The following is a 21381-nucleotide window of genomic DNA, read 5'->3' on the forward strand; positions in this document are numbered from 1 at the left end:
GGGATGGGACAGGACATAGAATGGGACAGGAGTCCGGGTCAAGCAGTTGTGCTTGGAGAGCAGGACAGGCAGTGAGCAGGGCTGTCCGGGAAGAGACCCACGGGCTTGCCAGCACCACCCCCTATATCCTTCCACAGCAAGCATAGGCAGAGGGATTGCCACCAGCAGGATCTGGCACCTGGCCTGCAGGCTTCAGGTGCACAACAGGAAATACCTGCCCTGGACAGCAAGACAGTCCTGGAAGGGCTGGGAAGTGCAGGTCCTGGGAGTGAATCAAGGCAGAGGGAGGCGAGAACGGATGTGACACCCCTCATCCTCTGCCCTGCTCCCTGCTGCCTGCTCCTGCCCTCCCTCCCCGCTGCTTCTCTGTCAGCAGCTAAAGCTCCCTTGGTGCCAGCAGACCATTGAGACCTACCTGGGTGCTCGGCAGAGCCTGCCAAACTCCACCCTGGGCCAGCACCGTGCCAGGGCTCTGTGTGCCTGCCATGGCTCTGCAGTGCTGCCAGGGCCAGGCTGCCCTTCCCCAGCAAGCTGCTACAAGCAGCAGTCAGCCACACAGGCAGGATGCGTGTGCCTAGTGCGTTACATGTGCCTGCCATGCTGTGGGCACACGGACACGGGTCCTGCACGTCACAGCCTACAAAGCTGAGTGCCAGAAATGCCGTGTGTACCACTGTCCCCTGGGTCCCACAGTGCCACGTGGAAGTCCCATGGTGTTCATGCGTGCTATGTGTAGATTGCTTCATCTGTGTGCACTGGCTGTTCACTGCCGCGTGTGTTTGGGTGAGACTGCGTGCTGTGCACGTCCCTCGTGCCCTTTGCTCCGCACACAGACTGGGTGTCCGTCTGGCACGCAGCAGCTGCAAGCAGGCGAGTGCTCCCTCCGCGGCTGCAGGAGCACGGCCGCGCTGCAGCGGCTGCGGCGGGGCCGGGGGTGAGCGCCAGCCGTGCGCCTGCCGATGGGCTGGACCTGCCTAACGCGAGCCGAACGAACAAAACGTTCAGGTCAGGTATTGCACGTGGGGCTCGACGCCAGGCAAGTGCAGAGATGCTCCGACTTTGGACAGTGTGGGCTGGAGGGGTGCTCTGCCCTGGGCTGTCAGCAGCCCCTTCCTCCCGAGCTGGGTCCTTCCAGGCTGGGTGTCCTTTGCTGCACATGCTGCTCCAAACCAGCTCCTCCGGGGATGAAGTCTGGAAAGTGGATGCTTGACACCTGCTGCCTGGGAAAGCCAAACAGAGCAGGGGCAGGTTAACTGGCATGGCAGGGTGGAGAACAGGGAAGAAAGGAAGGAAGAAAGGAAGAAAGTAAATGGAGGAGGGGAGGGGAACAGAAAGGATTGGAAAGTACAGGTGAGAGAGAAGAGTTAAGGAAAGGGGACAGGCTGGACAGTGTCCCCCGAGCCCGTCCCCTTCCTTCCCAGCAGTTCGGGTGTGTGACCGGACTCCCAGTATTTGTCTGGGGAAAGCCCCCAGGATCTTCTCCATGCCCAGTGCCCTGTTCCCAGCCAGGCAGGCAGGATCCTGGCCAAGGTGTGCTGGGCTTTAGCAGCTCACCTGGCTCCGGTGACACGCTGGCAGCTGTCAGGTGAGTGGCTTCGCCTTCCCCCGCTGGCTCACAAGAAGAAAATGAGGGTGACGCTGGCTGGATGGGGCTTTTATAGTCCCGATAAAAATAGCGCTGGCTGGCCGGTGATCGGGGGGCCGGAGAGATGTGACTGAGCAGAGACAGGCAAGAGGGCTGGGCTGGCGGCAGCGAGCCTTCTCCCCAGCACACCTGTCACAGCTCTGTGTTTGCTCAGAGCAAATATTGACCCAGGGAAGGCAGGCTGGGCAAGGGAGGTGATTAGCCCACCTAGATTAGAGGCAGAGCAGGTCTCTATGCAAACTCTCCAGGGCTGCCTTTGTTAATGGGAGCCTGATGGGCTGATAGGAGCCAGGAGCCTGGGTGCTGGGGTGGTGGGGAGGAGGAGGTGGGGGGAGAGGAGGAGACATTCATTAACCTGCACTGGAACAACACCAGCTGTCACTTTTCCACCCACCTGCCTGGCTCACTTTGCAGCAGAGATGAGAGGAGAGCAGGGGGCCAGGGGAAGCAGGTGTGAGGATACCCTCCCTTCCTGGGCAACTCTAGGATGGCAGTGGCTTTCTTGCAGTGCTCTGGACTGCTGAAAAGTCAGGGAGTTGTGAAGTCTCAGGGCAGAAAAGCAAATCTAGTGTCTACCCCAAGCAGTCTGAGAGCCCGTGATAGAAAAGTCTTCCTTGTTCTTACCCCAATCCCCCCACTCATGCTTAAAATCCCCATGGCACACCAGTGCAATGCTCACACATCATTTAGAGCAATGCACAGACTTCTGAGCTAGGCAGCAAAGCACAGCTCAACAAAACTTTGGGAGCACTCTCTTTGGGAGTGTTCCCTGCATGGCCACACAGGCCAGGAGCCAGCTGTCCTAACGCAGCAGCAAGAACAGGATGTGTTTCACTCCATGTGCACATGCTTCCCTGTGGGTCACTGCATCCCAGAGTCACAGCACCCTTGTGTCCCAGCTGTGTCACTGCCCAGCAGGTTAACCAGTGCAGACGAGCCTGTGCTGGCTCTGGGAGCAGAGCTCATGGAAGCCAGGAGAAGTTTGGACACACTCCTACAGCACCCAGCCACACTGCTCAGCCCTGGCAGCCCTGTGCTGATCTCAGCCAGAGTCAGCAGGAGCAGGGCTCTCTCTCCCAGTTACTCTGGCACCCACAACTCCTCGGATAACAGAGCATGAAGCGCAGCAGCAGTGGCAGGAGAAGCTCCTTTGTGCAAGTGCAGTGGCCTGTTTGTTTGTGTAGATGGGTGTGTTTGTGGGTGGGGAGGGGGGTAACGCTGCTTTAACCCCCACGGTGTACACCTGCAGGAGTTTGTCCTGGGTGTGCTTTAGAAACCATCACCATTGCTCCCTCCAGAGCTGGACTGTACTTGCAGGCTGCAGTAAATGGATTCCCAAGTGTGAGAGCATTGCGGCAGATCCTTAGCAGCCACTGCCACCCAATCCTTCTTCCTTGGAGACTTGACCCTCTCACACTCAGGATTTTGAAAGGCAGGCTCCATCCCTCCTGGCTGCTGCTGCCTCTGCAGGTTGGGGTCCCCCGGGCCTGGCTGGAGTGATGCCAACCTGCTGCCCCTGCTCATCCTGGTCCTTTTTCAATAGTTTTGGCAGCAAAGGAAATACAACACCACCAATACTCTGGGTTGTGGTGCAGTGAAGAAGTGTGATGCTCCCCCTCCTTTTGATGCTTGGACTTACATATTTCTCCTTTCCTGGTATGGGAAGTGTGCTGGACAGGACTCCCACCCCTGCCTGCCCTGGCACACACCAGCACAGCAGAGCTGCAGCTCCTGGCATAGGCTGCCCCTCTTTCTGGAGAAGCAAAAAACCCCAAATACCACAGGTGCTGCTGCAGTGCCAGTAGACATCTCCAAGCCTATATGCTGTGTCAGAAATGCTCTTTCACCCCAGCCTCTCTCCTGCAGGAGAGCCTCTTTCCCACTAAATAGCAGCAAATACTGTCCTTGCAGGGCTGCTTTACAGAAAACACGAGAAAAGCAGGTCCCTTGAGCTTGCAGAGTGCCCTGCACTGCACTGCTACCCTGGGGAATGTCTTGCTTCTGTTCTGGCATCTCTGGGGCAGCATTTACCAGTACGTGCCCTTCCCTGACAGACAGGTGGGCAGCACCAGAACTGAACTCTTAGTAGGGCTGGCCTTGGAAAGGCAGCCTCAGCCTCCTCTTGCAGCAGCCAAGGGCTTGTTCTGCCTCACGGCCCCATGAGGACTGCCTAGGTCACATCAGAGTCTGTCTTGTGTCCATCAGGAGCCAGCATGATGCCCTGGCCTGTCCTGAGCATGGCTCCCAAACTCAAACACCAAAGGGACACAGCTGAGCCAGTGAAGCCCAGAATCTGGCTTCATCTGGCGGTGAAGGATCTGTCCAGCTTCGCCAAGGGTTTTGGAAGGATCACCCTCACACTTTTGCTCTTCAGACACTGCAAGCTGTTCAGGGCAGTACTTTTCCAGGTTCCTACACCTCATACACTGTCCAGAGGGAGAAGGGGCTGATTCTAACCAGGGAATGGTTGATTCTTTGTCCCCTAACACTGCTGCCTTCCCCACACTGACAGAGACCCACCAAGTGGGGCTTTGCAGGAGATTCAGGCTCCCCAGCTGCAATGGGACAGCAAAGCCTAGCAGACACCCTGTCAGGGAAGCCCAAGAGCAGCTTTGTTCCCTTCCCTTTATCTCCCACACAATGGCACAATTCAGCAGGTGTTAAATGTTTTAATGGGATTCAGGATAGCTTCTGTTGCCCACCTGCCCCAAGGCCATTTCATCCCTCCCTGGGAGCCATCAGTAACAGCCAAGAAGAAAGCGCCTGTTGTGTGGTGCATTAACTGCCTGATGACTGAGTGCTCCCGATAATTCCCACAAGGAGAGGGGGAGTCCCATTAGCTTGCCAAGCTCGTGCTCAGCCATAGGCGTGCTGGCTGTACACCTGCCGGGAGCCTGGCCTGGCCACCAACCCCAGTCCCGTGGGAACATCACCCACTTCACTGCCCAAACACTAGTGGGAAGAAGCAGGACCTGTACCTACAGTATTTTTGTTGGAGAAATGTGCATTAGAAACGTAACTCTGTTGGGCAGGAGCCAAATCCAGCTCTGGGAGACAGTACAACAAGCTCAGACTTCCTTCTGCCTGAGCCCCAAATGTCATTAGCAGAAACAGGACTTCTCCCCTCTTTTGGGTGCTGAGCTGGGCTGTGAGTCTATAATCCCAGAAGTTCATAGCCCTTGGCAGTGGCTACCAACAAAACCTCTTGCTAAGAGAAAGTCCCTCCCTGCCAGCTCTGCACATCTCTGTCTTACCCTCACCTCACCATTGCCCCAAAGATCCAAGTGAGAGAGAAGCCCCCGGGTGAGAACAACCCCACTGTAGGCTCCCCACTATGCAGAGCTCATCCCCAGCACTATCTGGGAGTGCTGCTGTCTCTCTTTGCTAACAGGACACTGATGTGGCTCGGTCACAAGGTGAAGTGTTTTCCAAAACCAGGGTCAGGGTCTCGTTCCCAGCCTGAGAAGAGGAATTGGGAATTTCCCCAACTTGGGAAAGAGGCTGCCTCAGTGTATTTATATTTTAGGATGAGGATAAAAGAAAAGTGTGTGACAGCTGCTACTCCCTTTGCTTAGTGCACTCAGAATGGTTCTTGTTGACAGGCACCAGAGAAGACCTACAACAGAGGAGAGGTGACACACCACCATCTCACAGCCACTAAAAAGAGCTGAGAGAAGAAAAATTTCTCTCACAGGTGTAAAGAGCTCTCAAATTTGTTTCCCTGACTCACCTGTTGTTTAAGGCATCATCTTTGAGATCTCTCCTACTAGAGTGATGCTTATCAAACAAGTGAATTTCCCTCTAATAGTGCTCCAACAGACAAGTACAGTATGACTTCTGTTTTCTCCAGGTTCAGGCTGGGAGCACAGGAAAGTGGTGAGGACAGGAGATTTAATGGCATAAAAAAATTCCCTGCACATTTGGCACTCGGGCTCTCTCCAGTTGTTTTTGGGTGTTACATCAGACTAACACACAGCATTTCCCATGTCAGCTCTTCCAGGTAGTGGATGCAATGGTGCAGCTGCAGTGATGCAGCCTAAAGAGCATTAGATCACACAGCAGGTCTGAGGATGGACAAACTGACTTACCCTGTCTTCACTGCTCCATGCTGCCCTTGGGTAGCTGGATTCAACCTGCTTTAGGGCAACAGTGAGGTTTCTGCCCCTGCCTTTGCTATCCATTTGGGAACTTCGCTGCAGGGCAACTGAGCATCTGCAGGGAGCAAATCCTAGTGAGGACCCTGGACCAAGAATAATCAGTCCAAGTGGACTGAACAGCCAGGCCCTGCTGCTGCCTTGAGCTTTGGAGGAAAGAAGTGGTTCTGCATTTCCTGTTCAGCACTAGCCAAAGCCCAGAGGAATACAGAAAGACCGCTGTGATGTAGGAGACCTGGCAGGCAGAGTATTGGGAAGGGAGGAGAGGGTTTGCCCTTCTCATGAGAAGGATCCAGGACCCATGTGAAGGCGCAAGCCACTCAGGCTGAGTTCAGGAGCTGGCAGTGCCCCTGCTGTATCTCTGACAACAGGAACAGCTCAGCCCTGGGGCTTAGTAACGGTTACGCACGCAGGGCTCCAGCACAGAGAGGAGTGCTGGGGTGAAGCTGGGTGAGCCACAGTACCCCAGGCACAGCAGGCAACTGCCCTCTGCTGAGCGGGGCAAAAGCCCTTCACAGTGCCTTTTGCACAGTCTTGTCTTAGGATGCGAGGGAAGAAGATGCAGCTCTGGTCTTGGCTGGGTCCTGGCACTGGGAAACAAGGCATGAGGGTTTGGACAGGGACACCAAAGCTGCACCCTCACCAAAGCCAGGTGGCTGCATGAGCCCCATGTTGCAGAGTCCATAGAGGTAGGGCAGAACACGGGATATGCTGCAAACATGGCTCCCTGCCTGGCACAGCCATCCTGCAGCATCTGCCCGGGAGCAGCAGCTGGAACCCAGCACCAGCCTGCTCTGTGCTGGCCACTGGGATTTCTCACAACTCACGCTGCCACCTCCCGGCTGTGACAAACATGCTCCTTTATTGTGACACATCTTGCAGCCTGACAGACTCCCCAGGCCAAGCCAAGGCTCAGAGGATCCCCTTCCCTAGGTGACAGCCTTGTAGTTTGGAAAGGAAAGACCTTGTCCAGAGCTCACAAACCCAGACGCATGAGTTACGTATGTAACACACGGTGTCAGTGTCTGAAGGTCAAGTTGCTTTTATTGGGTTGCTGCGCGTACTCACTGTGCTGCAGCTGCCCCCTTGGAACTTGCAGTCGCCACTGGAGCAAGGAGGGGAGGAGAATTCACTACCTGCATCCTGCTGATGCCATCACCTCATTGTCTGGATGTCAATCCTTCCTCAGCTGCATTCCAAAGCAGATTCCACTCTTCTCAGCTGGTAGAGACTGAGGATAGTGGGAATTGTCATAGTGGTTGTCCATGTGCTCCCTGTGGCATAGGGTTCTTCTCTGATGACGTGGCCAGCCACAGAAAGGAGAGATCTCATGAACTCTGCTGTGATTTCCACCCAGTTGTCAGACGATTCAAATCGGTGCTGAGAACATAATCAGGACATACCTCCTCAGAGAAAGCCAGCATGCTGAGCTAAGGTCGTGGTGTGGGAGGGTCTGAGTTGCTCTGGACATCACAGGGATGAAGAATGGAGACAGCTGATGTGCTTGAGGAGCTTAAGCAGCGCAGCACCCAGCAGCTATGCTCTGGAGGATGGGGATGTCGGGCTGGTGATTCTGAAAAAGACATGGCAGCTCCAGAGATGACATCTACATCCAACAACCCTCTTCCATTAACCCTCAATACCATCTCTCTGCACTTCTGTCCAAGCTAGGGCAAACCCTTATGCTTCTCACTCAGGTCCAAATCTACCTTCCTCACCAGTGGCCATTCCCTCAGCCTAACTGGATCTCACACCCCCTTGGACTGTGAAAGCTTTGCTCCTTTTCTGCTGTCAGAGGCTCCTTGCTGCCTGCTCCTTGACACCTTTTCCCAAACGACTGACCATCATAGTGCTAGGCTCTCCAGTGCCTTAGGCCAGCCATTCACGCATAGGGCCCTGCCCCAGAGCTGTATGAGGGTCTCAGGTCCACAGAAAGGCTGTACTGTTACCACCTCTGCTCTGTGGCTCAGGACAAGCCAAGAGGGGGCAGAGACTTCGGGAGCGGATTCTTTGTTTTGCGCAGGCAGCCTTGGCATTGATAGGCAGGGATTGAGCTAACCCACACGGTCTAGAAAATGGGCTGTGCTTCAGCCTGACATGTTAAGGACAGGTCCTGTCCCCCACCAGAGCACAGATACACTTTGTTACCTTTGGGAGGCATTGGGGGGTAAAGCAATGACCCTGGGCTGGGCTGTCAGCACCACCTCCCCACGACTGGCTTCAATCATGATATTCTGCAGCGTGTTTTCCAGCAGCAGCTCCACAAGGTTCCCAACAGCTGGCTGCCTAGAAGGACAGAAGTACAGCAGAGGACAGCTGTCAGAAAGCAGATAAGGCAGGTTGCTTGCTGTGACTCCTGCCAGGAATCATCAGGCACAGCAGAGGAGCACACACTGTTTCCTACGCGCTGAGACCAATGAACCAAAGACTTGAACAATGGGTTGCTGACCCTTGTCCCAGAACTGTCACCAGCTGGTGTCAGGCCCTGACCTTAGACAAAGCTTGGTGACTGTAGTTTTACTGGTTTCTCCCTCCAACTGTGCTGTAGCTGCCAGCAGTGAATAATGCTTGTAGCTTGTAGCAGTGTACAAGGGAGCAGCCACAGCAAATTCAAGGTGGAATACTGCAGTGAAAATAAAAGGTAAGGTAAGCACATACTGCACTCTAATGTCTAATATGGCCTAGACTGCCTGAGAGTAAAGTAGACAGCATCCTGGCACTGCCCACGGCTCAACTCCAGAAAAAGTAAGCCATCTCTCCCCACAAACCACATTGAGAGAGGGTGGCTAGGTGGGCTAGCATTGATTTCCACCCAAACAACATATTACACAGCTGGAGAAATGCTGAAAGGCTGAAGGAGAAATGGATTTCTGGCCAGGCAGTGTGCTGCCATGGCTCTCTTGACTATGCAGCTCTTGGCTTTTACGTGTGAGCTCTTACCTACTTATTATCTCCTTTACCCTCAACTGCTTAAGGTGAAAAGTCTCGTAAGACTCCTGCAAATCACTGGGAGAGGCTTCCTGACTCCTTTTTCTCCCCTCTCCGTCCTTCTCAAGGTCAAAATCTGTCGAAGCAGAGACCCTGGAGGAGCTCGTGGAGCCCTGTCTACTGTCCTGGAGCTCTGCTGATTTTGCAGACTTGAACTGGGAGAAATATGGAATAGGCTCATCTTCAATTTTTCTCACTGCCTTCTGGAAGTGGCCATTCTCCAAGAGGCTTCTAGGAAGAGGAAAATAAAGGAGAAGTTTCAGCAAATTGGCTATCTGTATGACCCAGAAGATTATTACAAGACACCACAAAGCAGAGGAAATCACTGACTGATGTCAGTGTTCAGTCTGTACCTTCTTGCTTTCTGGGCCTAAGGGAAGCAGCAAGAGGGCTTGAGCCAGTGAAACTACCTCTGTTTCCCCAGGGCTGGTTCTTTACATTTGTGCAGCTCACACACCAAATAGGTGTACCCCAATGCAGCCTGTTTCCAAGACCACAGTAGGTAGAGTTCCCTGATTCCTGGGCACTCTGGAAAGATGGGCTCAGCTCCTGGCAGGGGAGGAAGCCCCTGCCTTGGCTGTCGGTCCAGGATCCAAGCTCATAGTCCCCAAGACAGCTTTTAGCAGGTGTGTCCCCCATTCTGGCAATAAGAGTGCACAGATTCCTCCAGGATTAGCAGAGGGCTGACCATGCTGCACTCATTCTCTGGAGGACAGAGGCTCCAAACCAGGTGAGGATGAAGGGACACAGACCTGATGACACCTGCGAGTATGTCAGTCACCACCTCTAGCTCTTGTTTAGAAGCAGCAGCCAGGGACAGCCATTCGCACTCCGTGTCTGTCCTGTTTCTGTGCCTACTTCCATCCACCAACTTGCTCTCTGAGGGCGGGGTGCTGAAAGGGCTGAGAAAGGAGCAGTTGTTCCATCAGTGCCAGCACTACAGAACCAAACTCTCAAAGACCAGCACCCTCCTAGCAATGCAGCAGCATGTCAAGACAGCAGTGCAGGCAAACAGGGGAGGGGTGGGAGCTGCTGTATTTCTGACAGGAGCAGGGAAACTGTCATAAAAGAGGAACACTGAGCTCTGACAGCTGAGGTGGGGAGAGAAACAGGTGATGTCAGCTAATGCTGAGGAAAGCAAGACACCCCTTACTTCATACTGAGGCACTGGAGAGGAACAGAGCAGAGCACCCAGTTCAGTGCATATCAGAGCATGGGGCAGCCCTGGCTCACATGAATCAGCCAATCCCAAAAACTCCATCTCTTACCGGGACAAGAAGTATCTGGGAAAATCCAAGGCAAAGCTGCTGAGAAAGTCCTCAATAGCATAGGACCTGGCTGACACATCAAGGTGTAGGGACAAGGGCGTGGGAGGCTCTGGTTTGGCCCACACCTGGCTGGCATCTTTTTCCAATGGCAGCCTTCTCTCAATGTGCCCAGGTGGCTGACTGGGTGTGGGGTGGCTTCTAATAGGGGGTAATGTCTGTTGGAGAGAAAGAAATGGCAGGCATATAGTTGGTCCTTTGACCACAAGTAGGCTGGTGTAGGTTTGAGCACAGGCATGAGAGCTGAAAGCCCAGCAATCAGAGCCACCAGATCCTGGGTGTCAAAATGATCTTAGCACCACAGTACTGATAACAGGCATGAGCAGCCAGAGTGGAAGTCAGGTCTATTCCCTTCTCACTGACCAGTGTGCCATCCCCAAGTGTCAACAGGGTTTCAGGGTCTCCCTAAGGTACTTGGGGTTGTTGTTCTCCAATCCATCACCGTGGAAGCTCTTGCAAGCACACTTGGAGTGCTGCAGGAGAAGTGATGTACATGGATGGAATGCATGGGGAAACTGTCCTCCCCCAAACCTGAAGGGAAACCAGGAACTGACTCCAGCCACACTACATGGGCCAACTTGGGGTTGCATTACCAGCAGGCAGATTGGGGGAAGTTTCTTAGAGCAGTAGCCAGGATGCCTGGGCCAGAAGGACAGCACAGAGATCTGGAGAAGTCCTCAGGCATTGCAGGACTTCAATGATCTTTGAGACATGGCTGTCCTGCCTCTGGAAATGAGGCTAGGGGCCTGCACTGCTCCTTACACAGATGCAGCCAGGCTCCAGATTATCATTAGAGGTTAAAACCCTAGAGGACTAAAAGGAAATGGTTTTTACCTGCAGCCATCCTTATGCTCATCCAGTGAATGCTTTGACCCTCATCACTGATCACACCAAACAGCACAGAGCAAACAGTCAAGCTAGAGTTGCCCTGAGCTGATTCCTTCACACAGAACAGTGCAAGGCATGTAAAGGCACTTATGGGGTCTCAGGAGCACTGCTACAGCCTCACTGAGGTGACATTCCTGAGATAACAAGCTGCATCTCCTTGTTGCCTCAGTGCTCTCAGACCCAGCTTCCCCTCAGCTCCCCTAAATCTTTCCAGATCTTGGGTTAGCTTTGAGCCCTGTCATTCCCACAGCACATCCTGCTGATGGCTATAGGCACTGCTGGCTCTTCCTTTGGGCCCAGGTAGCTCTGCAGAGCACTCGATGGAACTTTGTTTCACACCTTCCCACCACTGCTGGAAAAGCTGTCTTATAGCAGTGCATACAGTTGTGCACTTGAGTGGAAACAGGTGGACCAGGCAAATTGAACTTTAAAGCTTTCTGTGTATTTAAACCAAGGCACTTCCTGTCCTCCTGAGGAACAGAGCACAGCTCTTCTTGAGGTGAGGGCAAAGTCTGTACCACATTCTGCCAGGGCACACATTCCATTGTGGCCCCAAAATGAAACCAGTACAGATACCAAATGCCCTGTCTGCGTGCATTTTTTCTGCTTATTTGAAACCCTTCCCCCTTTCTCCAGTCATGGGTGCATGTTTGATGCCAATTGCAGTTCCCATTCACCTCAGCTGGAAAGTTACTGGCCAGAGAATACAGCCAGACAGTGTGATTCTTCTGCCTCCTCCAAACAGTCTGTCTCCCAAAGCCTTGAAGCTACAAATCCTGCTGTGCTCTCTGTCCAGACTCCCACACTGTGATATCCAGCATTTGCCTCTTTTCTAAAGCAGTCAGTTTGATTCCACTGTGAGTGAGACAGGCTTGACTTACCTTGTATTTCCTGATCACAGCTGAGGATTTTGAAAGATTTTCTGTTTCAGCAGAATCTGATAACCTCTGAAAAATAAAATAAAATATTAAATTGAAAAAAAAAATGGAAGAATTACCACATGGGGGAGATACAGAGAAGAACAAAACCTTATGATTTTTTTTTAAATTTGTGCCAGCTGAGGGTCAATGATCTCATCCTCCATTCTTCACTCAGACCACATTCTTACTGCTAGCTACACATTTCTCTCCAGTGTTTATTCATGGTTAAAAATCCAACCATTGGTTTTCAGAGTCACTGGCTTTGTTTTTCCAAAGGCTTCTCATGCACTTCCAAATTTCAGATGGTCACGAGAAATTTCAGAGTTTGTAAGATGATTCTTGGCTAGAAAACAAGAGGTCATTTTCCTCTAACCACAGATCAGCTTTGAGGTCTTCAAAAGATCAGAGTCTCCTGTCCTCTTAACAACTGCCTAGGTTTTCCTAAAGAATGTTTCTTGTCAACACTGGCTGCTGTTTCTTAAGCCAAGCTCAGCTGGTAGAAGGTTTTGAGAGCACTTACCACTGAAGGAGATGTTAGCTTCTTCTTAGTCTCAAGGTCCTTCTCTGTGATGGTGAATTCCACAGCCTGCCGTTCCTTCTCCTTTTCCCACTCCTGCAGGTCCCTCTCATACTGAACCAGGGACTCCTGGATGTACACCTAGGAAACAAGCCATAACTGAAGGGAGCAGGGCTAGAAAAGAGTTGCAAATAACAGTCTGTGGCTCAAGTCCATGACTGTTTCTCCCCTTCAGGAGGTCCCAAGAAACCCACTTGCTTTCCATGTATTCCAGTGGCAGGAAAAGACAGTGGTATTTCAAGTCTCAGACAGGAAAGATATACTCTCTTGCCAAAGCAAACCTGGAAAGTGTTGAGGGAGACACTACTGTTGGTCTGTGTCCCCAGTAATATTAAAGCAGCAAGACTTGTTTTTTACAGATATCAAGTCTTTGGCATCCACTGAAAGCCATTCCCATTCAAACCATCACTTCTAGCAGCTGTGCTCCCCTCACAAATCCATACATTACACAATTACACTTCATCTAGTAAACCACACAGACAGAAAGATGCTTAAATCATCAGGAAGGATGAAGCTAGGTGTCTTCAGGAGTGAGAAGTGTGTGAGAAGGATTCTTTCAGCTGGAAGCAGCAGGCAGCTGACTGCTGGGCTCAGCCATTTGGGAACCACAAGAACATGCCCAGGTCATGGTAATACACAGGTACTTCTTGGGTCTCACCTCACACACCAGATTTATTCTGCAGAAGTAGGGATTCCTTGTAGGTTGCAGTGTGATGAAGCAAGGGATACTCTCTCCAGGCTGCACAACCCCTGACTTTGGAGCAAACTCCAACACCTGGGCAAAGGGCAGGAGGAAGAGAAAAAATTAAATAAAAAAAGAAAAAACCCCAGAGGAGCTATTTCACTGTCCTGGGACCTTCCTGTGTGCTTTCTCTTCACAGGAAGAACACCTCTCCTCAGAGGTATGTGGCATGAGACAGATGCAATTGATATATTCTAAGAACAAACATGGCCTTTGCTGGTGGGCAGAGTCCTGAGGTTTGTTATCGCATTTTGTAGTTCCAGCTTCATATAACCTCACCAAAGTCTTTGGATTTCCCTTCTGAATTTCTGTTGTTCCTTCTGTCCTAACCCTTGCCTTCACTTTTCCTTTCCTCACCTAGTAGAAAGCCAATTCCTTAGAACTGAGTGTCTTGTTGAAAATGGAGCTGTAAGGTCCTTTCATGGCACAACAGAGATGGGCAGGAAGGCTGTAGATCAAAGAGGACTCACCATTTCTTTAGCATTTATCTGCCAGGTGAACACCACTGCCTTGCTCTTCGAGATATTGTTGAGAAAGACAAGTCGACCAGCTTTGGTGCAGTCTGGGATATTCCCAAGGCAAATCCTGTTATGGGACAAGGTGGCTGCCTGCAGGAAGCAAGAAGAAATCAGAAGGAACAGCAGGGAAAGAAGATGGGACCTAACCTCCCATTGAGGAAGGGCACTCATACAGTCATCTCTAAGTCATACTCATCTCTAAGTCCAGCAATTCACAGATGATATTAACCAGGTATCTTTACTCTAGCAGCTTGAGAGAGTGTAACAATTCTCTCAATTTTGCTCTGGTTACAGTGACATTACATCAGAAGGCCGGCTGGATTGCAGTGGGACTGAGTGAGCAATGAATAAGACATAACACTGGTGCTGGACAGGAGAGGATCTCAGGAGCACAGAGGACCAGTAACATCCTGATTCTCTCTGCAGCACTTGCAGTCCAGGTTTTTTCCTACTTCAGCTGAGAAACATCAGGTGTGTGCCTGTGCAAAATCCCTATCAATCTGACTGTGAATTTTAGGAAATCGATCCCTAATATACCTTGCTACTAGTATGCTACTAGTTTGTCCCATTCTCCAGGCACAATGTAATCTCTAATTAAGTACAGTTATCATTAGAGAAACTTGATTTCAGACAACAGAGCCTTGCAGAATGCCATCTTAATTGTCAGACTGAGGCAGTTTTCAATCATCTTCTCTTTGCTGTTCTCAGGAATATAATTGCCCTGCTGGAAGCAAGAGAGCACATGGAGCTGTGGCTGGCTCCAAGGAAGGCATGCTAATGTCACACAGGTTGAATCCTTTACCTGCCAGGAGAAAGCCTCTGCTGCTGCTGTGGAATGCTCATTCCCTGTGCTTGGATCTGTGGCTGAATTTAACAACAGATTGTCCAGGCTGGCAGGCCAGCTCCAGCCAGGCTAGACAAGCTCCTGCTGAGCCAGCAGCCGGTCAAACAAGTGCATTCCTCTGCATGTGCCTGAATAGGTGACCGTCCTGGAGTCAGCATTCAGGTTATGAATCACCTGAGTTTGCCTGGGAAATGGTGGCAGCCAAGCCCTGACAGAGCACGGCAGGAGTAGAATAGTCTTTTTGAGAATGATTTAGGAAACAAAAAGGAGTTGTAACTGCACATAAGAAAGGCAGCTGTGATGGGAGGTAACTTCTAAGAAAAAATTACATGAACAAGCCCAAACCCTTTTTTGTTTTAATGGCTATGGAAGTGACAAGCTGGTAAGAAGACACCTTTCAGCATCCATGAGTTAAGCTCTAGATCACCTGTTGGAAGGGAAATGTCTTGTTCTGTCTCATGGCAAATGAACTCTCCTGCAACACAGACTACTGCAAGATGGGGCCACTTGTATATTTCAGTCTCTCACACATTTCTGGACTGATCATATTGCTCATATCCCACACTTGGACTTACCTGCCCAGGCACAGTTAGCCTGGCAGAACCTGGAATGACTGCAGCAGAAAAAAATTTTCTGGATGTGGCAGCCTCTTCTACAATATTTGGATTGTAGCCTACTCCCTGGAAAGTAATCTGGGTCGAGTCACCCTCCAGGATCTGGATGACAACATCAACCTGCCTCGGACAAGATAAAAGTTTAAAGTCCAGAGTCATATTTGGAAGAGATGTGCAATAAGCTAGCATACTTGCTAATGGAGTGGTCTAAATACACCCCATGCATGGATAAAGACAAATCCAGTCTCTTGCTCTTGGCCTTTCCTGCTAGCCCAGGAAAGCTGGTTAAGTAGTCAATTAGCCAGATGAGATGGACAGAGACTACATCTTGGAGCAAAGGCTGGAGTTTTAAAGTTAAATTTATTCATTTATCCATGCATTCACCACAGACAGAAGCAACAAGTAGTGCTAGAGCTCTGGCCTTGCCTGCCTGCTGCAGCCCAGGACAGAGGTCTTTGAGAAGGCTGTTTTCAGAAGTTTGCAGCAGCATACACTGCAATGATGGAAGACACTGACTTCGGTCTCTTTGGTGGGAATTTTTGAAGGCCAACAATGAACCACAAATCTGAACAGATATTACTGATATCCCCAGTTACTTTTGATACTTGAAAAATAAATACTGGGATGACCCTGGTTGTGGAAGATATCTCTTATTGGGAAGAAAAAACTTATGAGACAAATTTATCTGCTCCATTTCCAGACCAGACCAGCCACTAATTTGCTCTCACGACTCTGCTTTTTGGAGGCATAGAGCTCAATTCAGCTGTAACATTACATTACAACCACCAGCAAGAAACCTAAAGAATTTTAGGTTAACAACAGAATCTGTTTCTTTCAGTCATGAGGAGGCTCTTACCTTGTATGTTTTAGCTTCGAGTGGTGAGAAGATCCACCCAATGTGCCCTGATTCACCAGGGGGGATTTCTCCTCTAGGAGTTAGGCAGGCAAACACAGGATGCTGAAAATTCTTCTCCTGTATCTTCACAATGTTGTCCAGCTGAACTTCAAATGTCACGGGCATGGAGCCACCATTGTAGAGTTTATAAATCTGAAGTAAGTCAGAAAGAGCAGTGCTTCTTTTATACCAGGTACAAGTTAAACTAGTTAACACTTCCCCAGGGGATGCTGATAAGCATTAATATTTAATTAATCAGCTTAGCTCCTAAGAATGAGAAGACCTCATAGTGTCAAGATTTAACACCAAGGCTCTGATAGGCAACTGTGTTGAAGGTTTATCAGCACACATGTACTTTGATAACCAAAGTGCCTCTCCAAATGGTGTCCTGTCAATTCACACTAGGGGAAAATTAATACAGATTGGCTAAAGGGATCATTGTAAAGCGGATTATGTAAAATGCAAAAACACTCGTATTAAAGTGCTCTTAATTCAATTCAGACCTGCTCATTTCCCAAGTAAATTAGGCAGAACAGAATCAAATCTGCCTTTTTGCTGAATAAGTGTTTAAGGAAGTAAAATTAATTTACTAAAAAACTAATTAGGGTTTATTTCCAGAGTACTTGGAGCAGCTAGGCAAGTTTTCACTCAGATACAATGCAAGAGAATAAGTGAACAGCCCAACACGCCTCATAAGCATTCTGATTAGAGAGTGAACACCAAATCTTGTCAAACTGCATATGGTGAGAAGTACTTTCCCAGCAGCCATTTCCAAACTCTGCCTAGAACTATCCTCAGAGCTCCTGTGACGCTTCACTATGGAGGCCACTCCACTTTCTGAGAATTGCCTCAGACACTGCCTGTCCTTGGGACACAGCAGTACTAGCTCCTTCCCTACACTTGCTGCTGGCTTTGGCTCCAAGATGCTCACCTGTGTGGGGGGGTGGGAGCGTCCAACAGCAATGGGTGCAAAGACGTGCTTAGTGGATGCAAAATGAACGTAGCGCTGGTCGTGTTCCAACGTCACACCGCTGAAGGTCAGCTACAGCGGAAAGAAATGCAGTCACTTCCTCACAGCGCCTTGGTCCCATCACCAACACCTGCACAAGGGCTCTGAAGTACTTTGCAAATGGAAGGCCACACAGTTACAAACTTTAATTGGTAATACCAAGCTAGTGGGTCCTAAGACAAAAATCAAGGAGATGGAGAACCTACTCCAGATTTTCTCGGAAAGGTTCTCTTCTTGTATCAGAAAGACTGTACTTTTCTCTCTGCTATGCTAGGCATCAGCATCAGTGCTTCCATGTGCAAATATAGAATGTATTGTGCAAATATAGAATGTATGGTGGAAATTCTCCATGAATGAAAGGGTCTGAATTGTGCATAGGAGAGTGTGCAGCTGTCACAGCCAAATACTTTGGAAAGACAGGATTTAGGTAAGTAATGGCTTCCTCTTGGAAAGGATCATCTGCATGTCTTCTAGAGTGCTCTAAGAACGTGTCTAGCAGCCCAAAAGCTAGAAGCAAGTCCAAAAGCAAGAAGATTCCAGCTGAACTTTAAGTGACCAAGTGATAATCAACAGTGTCCTGTTGGCAAAACAGCCACCAGGCACTCCAAGCAAAGTGGAGAGATTTACAGAGCTATTTCACAGAAAGGATTTTGCATTCACATAGGCTCCTGCATTTTGAGAAAACCTCAGTGAAGCTGAAGATGCACTGATGATGCACTGTTTTCTGCAGAATCACTCCAAATTACCCCAGAGCTCTCTGCTTTGGGGTAGAGGCTGCAAAGCAGACATCTAGTAATGTCTCTGCATGGGCCAACAGGAGCCAAGGTGCTGCATTTCACAGTAATTAAGCCTGAAGCATGGCTATTTTTCAAATAGATGTATAAAAGACAGAGAGAATATTTGCAAAGATAGACACCTGCAGGAGATACTGTGTCAGCTACTTAAAAAAGAGCAGAGAATGACGACTCCTTTTAGAAAACCCATTCCAGTTCAGATCTATAAGCAAAGTGCAGAGGGAAAAAGAACTAGAAATACAAGGTTAGCAAGGTCCCATATGGGATATTTTCAAAGCACTACATGAATACTCAGCCTCCTGAGAACCACAGATTGCCAGATGAAGTGAAAGTAGGAGAAAGACAAAAGCTTTGCTTTCAAACTTCTAGGGGAAAAGGGATAGGAACCTCCCTAAGCTTTGTGAGTGAAACATCCATTTATACAACTTTGATCAAAAAGCCACCTTGCATTCCAACAGGCCAGAACTGCTCAGGAAAAACTGTCATCAGTTTCCATTTGACACAGGATATGACGTTTAGAGGATTGTCAGTTAAAGAGAGATAAATGGAGAAAAGTGAAGACTTGCTGCAATCAATTCTCCTTCTAGAGTGCATAGACTTCATCCCACAGTGAAGACTTAAGATATAAGAGGGATGCCAGGGGATGCCAGATTCCCCAGAGAGGAGAGCTGCCTGGAGAGCACATGCTGCAGGTGATACCATCTCACAATATGAAACTGGCACCTATGAAGTGAAGTGCAAACACTTGCAGTTTATAAAACCTGTGTGCTCAGGGATTCTCCTTGGGATCCAGCCCTTCTCTCCAGGGAGTTCCGTGAACCAGCCTACCTCAGCCTGCAACACATGCAGCTGGCTGGGCTTTTCCTACTAAAACTGCTGGGGGCTGCAAATTCTGCCTGGCCAAACAATTGCAGAGCTCTGAGAACAAGCAGTCTTACAGGTGAAGAGGCAAAGGACAATCTGTGAAAGCATTAGGCAGTGGGAGGCCTTGTTTCCCTGCTGCACAAGGAATTGGAAACACACAAGTCCTACAGCCAGAAGAAATTGCCAATGGGAAATCAGTTTGGGTTTTTCAGAGTACCTATAAATCATCAGAGGACTAAAAATTGGCCACTGTATGGGGAAGGAATAACAGAGAAGAATCTTTTCCTGAAAATTAAGCTGGGGAAATAGAGAAGCAGGAGGCTCTGTTGGGGAAACAGAGAAGTAGGAGGCTCTGTTGGGGAAACAGAGAAACGGGAGGTCAAAATCTATCCATGCAGGTAAAGTCATCACAGAAGTGATTTTAAACCCAAAGGAAAAACAGGTGTTGGCTTGCAGGTGGCTAACCACACAGCTCTGAAGCCCAACAATTTGGAATTTGACAGAGTAACCAAGCAATACCCCAGCCCAATGGGCTCCTCCTCTGTTTATTGTTGCTTTTGGAAATTTCCAAAGCTTAACTTTTGGGGTGACACTACAGCATTTGCTTAAGGTTAACATATGACTAAGGTTAGCGTATGCTCTGCATATTTCACCAGAATCACAGGTGAGGATTTGCTCAGCCCTGGAACTTGAGCATATTTAGGGCTGTTTCTGCCCCAGGAGCTGCAAATGCCATGACTGCAAGGAAAGCAGGCACACTGGGTTCAGTCCCTCAGCTGCCCTCCTGCAGAAGTAGTATCTCCCATTCCTACTTTCTGATATCAGCAGTACAGTAGTGGCACTGCATCTCTGCAGGTTGCAACCACCTGCACTGCTCCATGTCTCTGGACTGGCTTCTACAGCTCCTATTGCCAGAGCTGAAAGGCACCAAGGGATCTTTCTTTTCATCCCCAGGGTATTCCACGCTTTTCTAGCCCTTTCTGCAGGGACAGCACGACAGAGGGTGGTGGCCTCTGGTAGCCACCAAAGCGACTGGCTACATGGCAAGAGAGGATGTATGCCCTATAGGCTTCTGGTGCTCCAAAGCCTCTTCCCTCACTGGCCAACTGGTGAAAGGCTCACAGTCTCTCTCAGGATTGTGCCAGGCAGGCAGAGCACAGGGAGCCTGTCCAAGGGCTTTGAGGGAAGGCACAGTTAAGCCACTGTTTGAACAGCTTGGTCAAAGGGTTGGATTTTCAGCTGACAACAGTCCTGAAAGAAAAGAAAAATAAAAGAGATATGTGAACACAATGGTCTCATAGGAAACTTCAGAGACAGACAGGAAGGCTCAGCCGGGCATGAGTGGTGCCAGGCAGAGCACAAGATGACTTTGACTCTAACTGACAGTTTGAGAGAGGGGGAGAGAGAGAAATTAGTTCCAAGCCTGAGGAGATGCTCAGGGAAAACACACCACAGATCAGCTCTGGGATGCTTTAGAAAGCAGCCAAGCAGGAAGAATGAGTAAGAATCTCCTCTATCATTGGTAGGAGAAATAAGTGGGTGGACAAAGGCTGCAGCCAACCAGGAACCCAGGGACTATCTTCTGGGCTTGGGGAAGAAGCTGACTCTTTAACCCCAGAGGTGGAGGATGCTCTGCCACTCTGTGCATTCCCAAACTGCCATCACAGCAGGTGATGGTGGTATATCTGGAGAAAAGCACATTCCAGGGGGGGTTGTAGAGTATAGAGGGTTGACAAGATGGAGAGATTCAGGAAAACTGCATAGGAGAGAAGCAGGATGAGCTGCAGATCTGAACTCCAGGAATTGCATGGAACAACTCACTGTCAGGTAGATGAAATGAGGGGAGGCATGCACAGGAATCCTGACCGTAAGTTACACCAGAGTGTGGAAAACATGCAGGGACTGTAAAACCAGGGAAGGCTGTTTTGGACGTGGAGTTGTCTTGAAGGAAGAAGCAATTCTGCACTAACACTATTAATAAAATACAAAGGTTAATAATAAATAAATAATAATCCTCTTGATGAAGAATCCAGCAGATGCAACATCCAAGGGCCATTCTGCCAGTGCACTGCCCACATCAGTCTGTGCTGGAATCACAAGTTTGTCAGAACACTGTTTTTATGTCTCTGCTTGGCCATCTCTTACTGCCTGGCTAGTGCAAATTCCAGGGGAAGGCCACAGCCCCCTGTACATTATGCAGATTCTGGGGAAAAAAACTTATTAATTCAGTTCCTACCTGCTGTTGTTCAGCAAATGGAAGGAAGGGACACCTGCTATCTTACCAGAATCTCATGGCCATAGGAAATCTTCAGCAAGACAGGGAGGCGATCATTGCCAATGAATTCATGTCTAGCAGTGAAAGAGGAGAGAGAGGAAAACAGTAGAAATCAACCTTGTGCCCAGGATAATAGAGTCAGAGTCACACAGAACATTAGAGACAATTCACTTCCCAGCTAAAGAGTCACTGCTGCGTAAGGGCCACGGGGAGGTGGGGGGGAACCCAGTGGTGTTTGGGTGGGAATGAGTGATACAATATCGATTTTAGTCATACACCTATTTAGGGACCCAAGTTTTTAGGCCAACATTTCCAGAACTTCTCAGATA

At 49.6% G+C, this 21381-nt stretch overlaps 1 protein-coding gene across 1 annotated transcript in view; it reads right to left on the reverse strand.

Moving 5' to 3' along the window:
• Positions 1–726: 726 nt before the first annotated feature.
• Positions 727–21381, reverse strand: part of CFAP65 (cilia and flagella associated protein 65) — a gene marked incomplete at both ends in the record, with an annotated part of 37493 nt that continues 16838 nt past the window's right edge. The window contains 14 exons of the mRNA XM_084209790.1: positions 727–1220; positions 1555–1715; positions 7948–8085; positions 8740–9018; positions 9540–9689; positions 10056–10270; positions 11882–11947; positions 12441–12578; positions 13156–13272; positions 13710–13847; positions 15177–15335; positions 16072–16263; positions 17042–17152; positions 21060–21126. Coding sequence (XP_084065916.1) covers positions 727–1220; positions 1555–1715; positions 7948–8085; positions 8740–9018; positions 9540–9689; positions 10056–10270; positions 11882–11947; positions 12441–12578; positions 13156–13272; positions 13710–13847; positions 15177–15335; positions 16072–16263; positions 17042–17152; positions 21060–21126 — 2425 coding nt within the window. The remainder of the gene's footprint in view (positions 1221–1554; positions 1716–7947; positions 8086–8739; positions 9019–9539; positions 9690–10055; positions 10271–11881; positions 11948–12440; positions 12579–13155; positions 13273–13709; positions 13848–15176; positions 15336–16071; positions 16264–17041; positions 17153–21059; positions 21127–21381) is intronic.

The sequence above is a fragment of the Fringilla coelebs genome (assembly GCF_963513975.1).
Source record: "Fringilla coelebs genome assembly, chromosome: 7".
NCBI classification, from domain to species: domain Eukaryota; kingdom Metazoa; phylum Chordata; class Aves; order Passeriformes; family Fringillidae; genus Fringilla; species Fringilla coelebs.